Source organism: Thunnus thynnus, chromosome 3 (assembly GCF_963924715.1).
Source record: "Thunnus thynnus chromosome 3, fThuThy2.1, whole genome shotgun sequence".
Classification (NCBI taxonomy): Eukaryota; Metazoa; Chordata; class Actinopteri; order Scombriformes; family Scombridae; genus Thunnus; species Thunnus thynnus.
In genome coordinates this window covers 5,042,698-5,054,393 of record NC_089519.1, presented here as the reverse complement: position 1 = coordinate 5,054,393, position 11,696 = coordinate 5,042,698, and the positions used below count along the sequence as shown (strand labels likewise).

The 11,696-nt window shown below is 39.8% G+C and overlaps 1 protein-coding gene across 1 annotated transcript; it reads right to left on the bottom strand.

Annotated features, from left to right (window-relative positions):
- Window positions 1-448: 448 nt before the first annotated feature.
- On the bottom strand, window positions 449-4,166 carry adra2a (adrenoceptor alpha 2A). Its single transcript, XM_067582170.1, has 2 exons — window positions 3,799-4,166; window positions 449-3,642 (listed from the first exon to the last, which is right to left on the bottom strand). The coding sequence occupies exon 2, from the start codon at window positions 3,434-3,436 to the stop codon at window positions 2,168-2,170; it is 1,269 nt and encodes a 422-aa protein (XP_067438271.1). The 5' UTR covers window positions 3,437-3,642; window positions 3,799-4,166; the 3' UTR covers window positions 449-2,167.
- Window positions 4,167-11,696: the final 7,530 nt, after the last annotated feature.

The following is an 11,696-nucleotide window of genomic DNA, read 5'->3' as shown; positions in this document are numbered from 1 at the left end:
CCTTCAGTGCGTGGAACTGAAGAAAAGTGCATTTTATTGCTTATGAATTCAACATTTGATTTGTAAGAGGAAGAATGTGTTATTATTTATTTTAAAAGTTATATAGTCTCGCTATAAGCATTTTGCACAGCATGAACTGACGATTTTGTATCAGTCTCTTCCATTAGAGTCACACTGAGAAGGGAGCAAATATGGAGAGGAGGAATGATTACAGCAACCAATAACTCTTTCTAAGTACCGTAAATAAGGGCATGTGAGTATTGCATTGTGATAGTTACATAAATGTGACCCTGTCCTTTAACTAAAAAAAATGGCAGCTGTGTCAATATGAGAATATACTGCATTTAAAGGTTTTTACTCTATCTAAATGTATCCTGCATGTACGGTTCAAGTTGTTAAATTTTCTTTTTTGGGTGTGTATATTTCACAACTGAACATTAATCAGACATTGTCTCTGTTGAAACTGGCTCCTTACATTTGTATTTTCTGTGTTTTTTTTTTTTTGTTTCACAGCAACATCCCCCAGAATTTCCATTCTCATCCAAATTGATTGTGGAACATCAGCACGACTGCAAACTTGTCTGTCCGGCGGGAACTCACCCCGTGTGTTTACATGTGCTGCAAACATGCATGCACATTCTCACACGCACTCTTGCTCTTTCTCACAGACTCACACATTTTGTAAACGTGCAGGGACACACTCCGCCAGCTGAATACAAACACACACCAGGCTCTGCTGGGCAAGGCGATAGATATACTGTCAGAAGAAACTTCCAGAAGGACCATTTAGCTTTCAGTGGATGATGCCATTCACATGCCTCCCTGACTGTCAAAAGGAATGCATTTACTTACACTCCCTCCGCTGGGAAAAGCTGTATTCTCTATATTCACTGCACAGATGATAGTTGCTCTTTTGTTTTATTCGCCCATTCCTCTACACTCCATAGAGGGAGCAGAGTAAGTACAGAGAGACCAGTCAGTCAGGTTCTGGTTTGACAAGCTCCATGTCTTTACTTAATGACGCATACTGTGGTAACACAAAACGGCAAATGAACCGTTACTTCTCCACTTCCAGTGCTTCACATTACATCTGTATTCATCATCCACAGTTGGTTCATAAACTGACTCTGAAGCCCATAGCAAACACACACTTGCTGGAAAAAAAAGATTAAAAAATGTAATTTAATTTGAGGAATCTGATATCATCTCAGACAAAGGACCTCCATAATCCCAATCACGATTAATCCGAAGGACTGAAGAACATTTGCACATATTCCATTCAGGCTCATTAAGAGCTAAGATCCTTGTTAATCTCTCGCAAAGGTCAGATTCAACAGACCGGTGAATTTGCGCTTTTCTGTTTGAGTACAGCTGAAGGGCTGGGTCTGGTCTCCGATTCATAACATAAAGAGGAACTCATATGGGTTTGCGCTCCTGGTCCCACAATTTTCACACCGTCACATGGATCACTGGTAAAAAACAGCTTCACATTTTGGGATCTCTCTCCTAACACCTCCTCACATTCTTAAAACCAAAGTCAGGCTGAAATGCGTCTCTACAGCTGCCCTCGTCTTCCAGCGCATACATGTGTGTGTGCAAATGTCAGCGTAAAAAATTGATGCTTAAACTTGCTGTGGAGCCTTGAGACCAGTTCAGGAAATGGGTTTTATTCTTTAAAGAGCCTGCATTTTTCCCACACTTCGTCATCACCATCATCATCATCATCATCATCTTCATATCATACAAAATGGTCACAAGACTGTATCCATAACAATGAAAATAGAGACAAATATTCAGACAGGCCATTTTTTGTACAACATATTGTCGTGAAATACAACACATATCATGGACTTCACTGTGTTTGTTTCATTTATAAAAATAAAAATAACATTTACGATAAAAACACGGTTTCACATTGGTGTTCTGACCTCTCTCGGTGTGGTAGTGGTTTTGTGTTGAAGCTGTGGGTGGTGGATGTTGTGAGAAAGAGTAAATCAACGGGCTAATGCTGCACGTAAAGCTCGTCCTGGGAAAGCCTTTCCAAGCAGTTACTGTACACCTAGAGCGTTCACAAGCCAGTGATCCATGCACAATGGTCAATGTACTTTACAATTTATGTACATTATAGTAAAAAAGAAAAAAAAAATGTTCACAGAGCTGCAGTCCATCATACATATCGTCTCATGTCCCTCCTACACAGTATCTTTTTGAACGACCTCCTAAAGTCATTGTTGAAGATGGTGTAAATGATGGGGTTCAGCGCGCTGTTGCAATAGCCAAACCAGAAGAAGAACTTGAACAGGGTGTTGGGGACGGGGCAGGACTCGCACAGCGTCATCAGCATGTATGTAAAGAAAAAGGGAAACCAGCAGATGACAAACACTCCAATGACCACGGCCAGGACGAATGTGAAGCGTTTTTCTCGGTTCTGCCGGCCCTTCCAACGGCTGCCCTTGGTGCTCTGCACCCGCTTTGGGACCTCGTTGTCCCCGGGTTTGATTTGGCTCAGTTTGGTTTTCCCCTTGGCTGCTTTCTTTTTGATCGAGCAGGGATTGTTCATTTTGTGATCGGAGGAGGACGACTCCTCAATGTCCATCCCGTTGACCTCACCTTTCTCCTCGTGCGTTCCCTCTTCTCCTCCCACTCCCTCCTTCAGCTCGATGTCCCGCTCGCCGTTCAGCTTCTCGTGGCTGAGCTGGTCCTTGCCCTCACCTGCACCCAAGCCGTTCTCCTTCTGGTTGGCAGCAGCAATGGTGGCCGTCTTTGGCATCTCCTTGCGCTTCCTGTCCCCCGGTGGTGCCCGCGTCCTCTTTTTAGCAATCTGGTAGATCCGCACGTAGACGAGGACCATAATGACGCAGGGGAGGAAGAAGGAGACGATGCAGGAGGAAATGACGTACCACTTGTCGTTGTTGATCTTGCAAACGGGTTCCTCCTCACTGTTTTCTTTCTCCATGGTGATTAGAGGCGGGAAGGAGATGAGGGCCGCGATGACCCACACGATGAAGATGATGCACTTGATGCGGCGCGGCGTCCTCTTCAGGTTGTACTCGATGGCCTGTGTGATGGACCAGTAGCGGTCTAAGCTGATGGCACAGAGGTGAGCGATGGAGGCGGTGCAGAAAAGAACATCAAGTGCCAGATATATCTCGCACCACACCTCGCCAAAGTACCAGTATCCCATGAGCTCGTTGGCCAAGGAGAAGGGCATGACGAGGGTAGCCACCAAAATGTCCGCTGATGCCAGAGACACCAGGAATAAGTTCTGCGGAGCCCTCAGGGCCCGGCTTGTAAACACAGCTATGACCACCAGCACGTTACCAAATACTGTCAGCAGGATCATGAGCCCCACCAGAACTGTGAGCGGCAGGGAGCTCCGGACGCTGTAAGAGGCCACTCCTGAAAGAGTCTGGTTGGTCTCGTTGTCAAACTCCATCGAAGCAGATTGGCCCGCTTCCTATTTGAGTTCACTTGAGGTTAACAAATATTATCCACCAGGAAGGACGGAGCTAGTAGCTCACAGCAGGGCTGAGAAATGAAGGAACTGCATCACTCCTCTGAGGCATTCCTGGATTTTTCCCTTTCATCGTGCACTACCTCCTCAAGTTAAAGCTCTTTTTATTTACAAGGCTGTCAGTTCATCTGAAAATATGAAACAAGAGAAAAAAAAACAGATCTTTCAATGCTATTAAATCTTAATATGTTAATTATGACATGCATTTTTTTATTATGACTATTAGCTAAAGCATTAATTCAGCACAGGAAAAAAAAAACATATAAAGTGCTAAATAATCTTACCTGAGGCAGCAAGCAGTGACACAACCTCTCCAGTGCCAGAGACACACGGGCATTAAAAAACTGTCAGCGGGTAACTTCTTTAAGCAGATCAATAAGAAGCAAAGAAGATCCATGTGGCGGATGAAGCGTCAAGTCTTTCCTCTGTGTCTCCTCTCTCTCCCCACACAATGATCCCTGTGTTGCATCTAGTTGTGCTCAGCAGCGGACCTAATAAAGCGCTAATCATGTTATCCCGGGCGCTGCCGTGCTGCTGTCTGCGTGTGGAGTCTCTCTCCTCAGTGTTAACCAGTGCGCCACTCCCTCTCTTTATAGCCCGCACGCTGCAAAAAATGAGCCGCTCACCGGGTCACCGTGCGTCCACATCAGCAGCCATGTGTGTCTGACAACATGTGACACTGCAGAGCTTAATATCAGCTGGAAGTTTGCAGAGTAAGGAGGGAGACTACAAAAAGTTATGAGAATTAAGATCAAATAAAAATGTGGACATAAAAGGCTGCATGTGGACAAAATAACTGGATCATATGGTGCCTACAACACAAAATCAGTATCAATAAGTATCTATAGGTTTGACATGCCTCAGCTTTTCTCACAATCATAATGATACACGTTTAATGCCCTGCAAAATATAGGATGGAGTCAGTTAAAAATGAGCCACATGTTGGTCAATGATCATCAAATAAGCTATGCATGAGAGCTAATGATATTTTTATAAATTGGCAGAGTCAGAGGTCAATAACGTGGTCATGTGTGAAGTATATACTCGGTATATTTGTTATAAAAGTGAACCACATTATAACAGAGAGATAATTTCAACACAGACGTTATTCAAAGTGCTTCACATAAAGAAAAGAAATCCATTAGAACATTTTTAAAAATAATTTAAAAAAGGAAAATAAATAAAATAAAAACAATAAAATCTGATTTAAAAAATGTGTCACAACAGGATTAAATTCAGTGAAAGATATAAAAGTACAGAGGAGGAAATCAAAGGTTTTTCATTTAGATGTGAAAGTGGTTAAAGTCGGGGGCATTTAAGATCATCAGGAAGTTCGTTTGTGAGTAAAATAAAACAAGACACATGTTGTGTTTGATCATAACGCTCCAACGACATCCAGACACTTCAGTGCTTCACATTGTGATCAGTTATATCACTTCAAAGCCTGATCCAATGTCGGTCGGTTCGGGTGGAAATAGCCTACAGATGCAGAGAATTTCTTTTTAAATCTCTTTCCACCTTTTATTCTCCATAGAAAGTGAGGTTAAAATCAATTCTGCTGGTGTCACTGGAATCAGTTTTCATATTTAACAGTCTCAGTGTCGGGATCGACTTCATTTGTTCTGGAAAAGTCAAACTGAATAAGACACAATACATCACCTTGTTGCACACGTTTGTTTCGCAGACTTTAAACAGATACTATGTTTTAAAGAGTAAACTACTCGACCTGTTGGGACAGACATTTTTTGCAGTGCAGCTGCTAGACTCGGTTGCTTAGCAGCAACCAGAGCCACACGTGCATATCACCAGAGAGGCATTTTATCACTTTGTCCCAACTTAATTCACAGCCACCTCATGTGCAACACACGAGGGAGTCCCCAAAACTTTTTCATGAGCAGACACGTTCACACATCCTGTATTTGATAAAGTCTCCCGAAGGAAACATGTGAGGAGGAACTTTGATGTGACTTTAATGTACAAGCAGGTCCAGGCTGTTATTTATAAAGCTACACCTGACATCTCTGAGTACAAACAGCTGAAGATGCATAATACACATCCAAACACATAGTGTGTATTTAGTGAACTCAGCGTTGCAAATGAACCGAAGTTTGACGTCAGTTTTTACAAGACAAATATTGATCATCTGACACTTGCAGTCATTTGTCCAGTGTTGTTTGACTAGATTATATTTGGCTGTCAAATGATATGAACATCATGTCTGTGAAGAACTAGTTCCTTATTTAATTTCCCCAGTAAGTCAACTCTTAAAAACAAGATTATTAAAACTATAATATGTTGATAATCAAGTTTATCAGACCAAAATGTTTGTATTAGATGCATATGAATTAAATCAGATGTAGGTGCGCAGGTCAATGTGTGTAATATAAAACTGAGAATGTAAGAAAATGTATAAAAATATAAAAAATTGTTACTACTTCTGGACAGTGTTCAAGTAAATTGCTCAGTTTTTTTAAATAACACAAGTTTAAATAGGTTAACTGCCTCAGCTTGTAGCAAATATCAGCTTTACAAAATCTACAGGACATGAAAACGATCAATATCACATTAATTCTCTCCCACAGATCTGTACACTGGTTATCAACTTAATCAACAAAGATAAACAACATTTCTTCAGATTTCATCCATCAGGGGAACCCTCATTTTGCAAACTCTTGAAGTTTTCCGAGAACCGGAGCCTGTGCTCACCACAAAGGCTTCGACCCTCAGTTAAACGTTTAGTTGCCTGTGCTCCACTTTTGTGGTAAATTTTAATTCACTCTGGGAGGGTGACTTAGAGGAGGAAATTCCTGAGGAACTGTGGGAGAGTACACTCCTCACCATCAGCCTGTGGTCAGATGTGATACATGACTCAGCATCGTCCCCAGTGGATAGAAGATCCATATCGGGCTTTTTTTTCACAGAACACATTTTGACTCGGCACAGTCGGAAAATCACAGGTGTAAATAATCAAAGGCATGATGGCTGAGTTCCATTTAGCTGCTTCAGTTTCAGGCTCCTGCTATAGACCTTTTTCACATTTGATTTGTCACGGCAGGAAAAGCACAGGTGTTACTTATAGCTTTAACGAACCAGTGAGCAGTAAGCCAGCAGGAAGTCGTGATTCATGTTATTTATTACACCTGTGCTACGATAAGTTAAAATCTCTGTCAACTTACTGGAACACTTGAACAGAACTCAGCTTAATGTTATTAGTGGCACCTGTGCAGCCAAAATGTTTGCAGTGAAAAAAGGCCCGTCTGTGATTGGTGCTTTCTAAATCCTTCTACTCACAAGGTGAGATCACGTTTCCACGAAATTTCCCTGCACCGGGCTCCTAGAAAGGACGTGGTGTCACGTTTCTGATGTGGCTAATGAATAAATATCGATTATATTGGTGACAAACTGTTAACAATGTCTAAGAATGAGTAGTCTGGTAGTGTGTTAATGTTCTACAAATGGTGACGAAGCACAGGAGAATAATAATTTCACTATTTCCAAACACTGTGCAGCAGTGTTTCTGTTGGCTGACCGAGCACATCCGTCCCGGTCAAAGTTGAGTAACAGTGAACTTTGACCTGTGAAGCCGGCTGGACATCACACCAAAACAGTAAACACATGCTGGAATTTTTTCCGTCAGACAGGCTTCAGGAGAGGTGATTGGGAAACAGAGCGAATATTCACACGACAGAAATGTAAAGTGACAGCAGCTTTACACACATTTTGTTCCTGTCTCTTCCTACATCACACATTTCCTGAATTTAAAGATGACTTGCTGGTCTTTACGCTACGTGTTTATGGTGCTGGGATAGAAACTCTCAACTGTCTCTGTCTGTGGATCAATAATTTCCTTTAATTTGCAAATCTGAAGAAAAGGATCAATACTCAAACAGACCAGTTTTAAAGTCTTTACAATTCCAGTCTGATCCAAATTGATGCACTTATTATAATTTTTTTTTTTTTTTAATAATTCAAAGCAAATTGAATAGTTGAAGAGCAGCATTTATATAAGCTGAACATAACCACACTTTCCTTTTCTTTTTCTTGTCTGTCTGACCTTGATTATGTATCTTTCTTATAAAATTCAATTTCACTTTTTTTAAGTTATTGAATGCAATTTATGCTTCTATTTCTATCTCTATTTGGTAACAGTATATTTTAAAGGTCTGTAACTTCCAAAAAAAATTTGCTGTTTGGTACATACAGAAGGTTATTATAAGGAAATGAGGACAGCATTCAATTACACTTCAATTTAATTAACTCCAATCAATTGCCAGCAAACACTCCAGTCTCTTAGTCAGTGCACATTTATCTACAAGCAACAATACAAATCAACATATATGAATAATTAACTTTACAATAATAAATTAATAATGAATTAACATTTACTTTACATTTATACTTCTAATGTCTTTTTATATATACCTTATATCCAAATAATTAAAGTGTGGTTGCAAAAACAAACCAGGATCTCAAGGACTCACTTGTCTTTGGACATGCACCTGAGCATGACAGGGCTGACGTCACACGGTGACACCGTTTGTGAGGAAGATGATGTTTCATCTGAACCTGCTCTCCCCTACTGAGCAGGACATGGCGGTACGGAATTTCATAAAGGGGGTTAACTGACATAAATTTACACTTTGCAGAAACTATAACGCATCATTTTCGATGCTAATGTTCGTTCCTGCTATTTAATAACAACCAGCTGAAATCGAGACGACTCTGTGAAATGTGCGAAAGGCTTTTAGGTGGAAGTGTTTGAATATTCAAAGCGCCACAGAGCTCATATCAGCCTGATAATCCCGTCTGTCCAGGCTGGCGACATAACAGCAGCCGCACTGACACTGGACTGACTGTTTTGGGGTAAACAGTGGTTTTGTCGTGGCGCTTGTTGACGCATGAGGGCGCAGACAAAGCGCAATGATACAGTGACACCTGTCGTCTCCTCTAAGAGCCCACCAGCTTCAGCCTGCAGCGGGACGTGAGCTGGGGATTATGTTTACAGAGGGATGACAATTTGGACATCAATCGGCTCAGGGTTTTCTTACAACTACTTTTTTTTTGTCTTGGAGTCCGTTTAGTGATGCAGAAGAAGACTAAAAGGAGGAAAACTGATCCGTATCAGCACCATACAGATAAAACTAGACATATGATATAAGAGTCTTATATTATTCTCCCAACAGACAGGACTGACTTATACGATTATGACTTTGAATGAGTGTATTGACGCTCCAGTATTACAGAATTACAGCTTCTTCCTTCCAATAATATAAAACCTTTAATTGACCAGCAGGGGGCGGTGTTGCACTGGAGCAGCCACACAGCGCTGAAAGGAAACATTGATTTAATATATATACCTTTTATACCATCTTTGATTAAATATCATGTATTGCATACTGTATGTGCAGGTTCATTCTCTGAATAACTGAGTAACTGAACAGGAGGAAAATGTATTAAAAACGATGTGTACACTTGAATTGAAGAGCTGCTGAAGAAGAGAACAGGTTCAGCTCTAACAGGACAGAAACAAGTCAGCTCAGCAGGTTACACAGGAAGATGTTTCTTCACATTTTCATCTGTTTTGCAGGTTTTTGTCACTGATGGGTCACATAAAGACATCAAGGATATAATTCAGATACTCACAGATATTTCACACAGGCTAAATAAGGTCCATCAAGAAGACCTTCAGTACAACTGCATAATGATTTTTATACCTCTTTAGTGTCATATTAATCTAAGCACATTTCCCCTATTCTAAGTTTCTTTCTTTTCTTTTTTAAAGTATTTTTGAATGAATGGAAACCAGTGCAGCCTGTTCTCTCCGGGACAGAGAGGACAGGCTGACAGAAGCTTTGCATCTTAAATGATACTAATATACCAAACTCAGCGGTTAGGATTTTAAAGATTGTCTTATTTCACAGGTCCTGGCTACCTGTTGCTCTTTCAGTTCATTACAAATTCTACTGGCTACTTTTAAAGGCCAGAGAAGTTATATTTCTGACCTTTTGTTGCTTTATGTGCCCTCCTGCTCTCTGAGATCCTCAGATGTCTCATCTGGTGGTTCAGGTCTAGACTTCCACACAAAGGTGACTGAGCCTTCACAGTTTGGCCTCCAAGACTTTGGGTTGGATTGTCTGCAGAGACCAGAGCTGCAAACTTTATTCTTTTTAACACCCTTTATAAGAATTGCTTTTCAGTGAATTATTTATTTTATGATCTTTTATTGATTATATTGTTTAAATCTTTTGTTTTATTTGTGACCTCTATTGGAACACACTTTATAACTGTTTAGAAAAGTTCTATATAAATAAAGTTTTATGATTATATTATTATCATTAGTACAGTCTTTAGATTATGTGATATGAGGCTGCAACTAATGATTATCTTCATTATTGATTAATCTGTCATTTATTTTCTCAATTAATCAATTAGTTGTTTGGTCCATAATGTTCACGGTGACGTCATCAAACGTCTTGTTTTGACGTCTTGTTTACTGTCATGGAGAACTAAAGAAACTGGAAAATATTCACATTTAATAAGCTGGAATCAGAGAATTTGGACTTTAAAAAAAAAAAGACTCAAAACAATTAATTGATTATCAAAATAGTTGACGATCAATTTAATAGTTAGCAACTAATCGATTATTTGTTGTAGCTCTAATGTGATGATATATTTAGCAAGTTTTTTTCCTCTCCAAAAGTATAAACGGCCTCTATTGACTTGAATAACAAAACACTTTACATTAAGAAACTATAATTAAGTGTTCTTCGCAGTCGACAACCAATATTTTCATGTTGTTGTTTCCATTTTAATAGAGATGTAAACAGGGAAACATAAAAAGGTGAAAATCAAAGCAAAACACAGGAATCACTCTCTTGTCACGTGCTGTTCTGTGAAACGGACATGAACCCATTCTACACATCATAAATTTGTAAATATTTATCGGTTTATTACAGTTAAAAAGATGTATGTACATACAGAACATCACCAAACGTGGTCATTTTCACCCATTTGCAAAGTGGCACTCTGCAACTAGTTGCTTTCAGGATAACTGTCTTACAATGGGGCGGCATTGATTAAGTTTGTCATTTTACAACCAAGCACACAAATCGGTGTATTTTTTTCCTCTTTTTCATTTGCCAAATAATACTTAGTAAAAGGCATATATATCCAAAATAAAACAACAGAAGGATGCTTAGTAAAACAAGTTGACGTTGAATTGCTGGTCCAAATCCAAGTTCCTGCTGCCAACGCGCGGCTTTGTTATGTACACAGGTAGAAACACCTCCGACTGGATCTTGGTCACTGTGGTTAGCAATGAAGACTCACATAGAGGTAGTCATGTCTGCATCTGCTCATCCAGTCAAGAGACAACTGACCCAGAAACTTTGCGCTGAACATCTGTTAAATCCGTGTACCCAGATCCCTTTGCTGACATTAAAAGAAAAAAAAAAAAAAAAAAGGAAAACTGATTATCTGTCGTTGTTGATTTAATCAAATGGTCATAAAGGTTTTGCTTGGTGCGCGTAAGGCAGTCAAGTAAATGTATGGAGATACTATAGAGGGGTGTGTGTGTGTGTGTGTGTGTGTGCGTGGGTGGGATTCAGGGTGTCAGGTAGGTACGCGGTGGGGAAAACAGCTGACGACTTCGCGTTAAAGGGCCATTCCACCAAAACTGACCACAAGAAGTGGACATTTATGTAGTTATGTGCTCTCAAGATGAGAAACATGTGACTCAATATCTTAACTTAACTTTGAAAATTCATATTTGTGTCTAACAAGAGTCATTATTTCCTTGTAAATAACTACAGATGCTTGATATGAGCATTGTTAAAAAATATGTCTCTTAAAGGTTAAATTAACTTTCAACCATCAGTGTGTGTCAGATCTTCCTAACTCAACTCAAAACTGATTTATGATAATAATATAAGAAAAAAATCATCTACTCATTTCTGTTTAGAATAACAATGCAAGTCAGTTTTGGTGAAATTCCCCTTTAATGCCAAAGACAAGTGAGACGCAGGCTAATGCACATCCACTTGGTAGCATAATGGCATTGTCTTCCATTGCACTCTGTTGTCTTTTTTTTTTTTTTTTTTTTTTTTTTGTCAAACTCTCGTCACATTACAGATTTGTAATACTGAGTCTACCGTAACGTCAGATTACTGTACAGAGTAGAAGG

Coding starts and splice junctions, on each gene's coding strand:
- adra2a (XM_067582170.1), bottom strand. CDS start 3,436: ATGGAGTTTGACAACGAGACCAACCAGACTCTTTCAGGAGTGGCCTCT.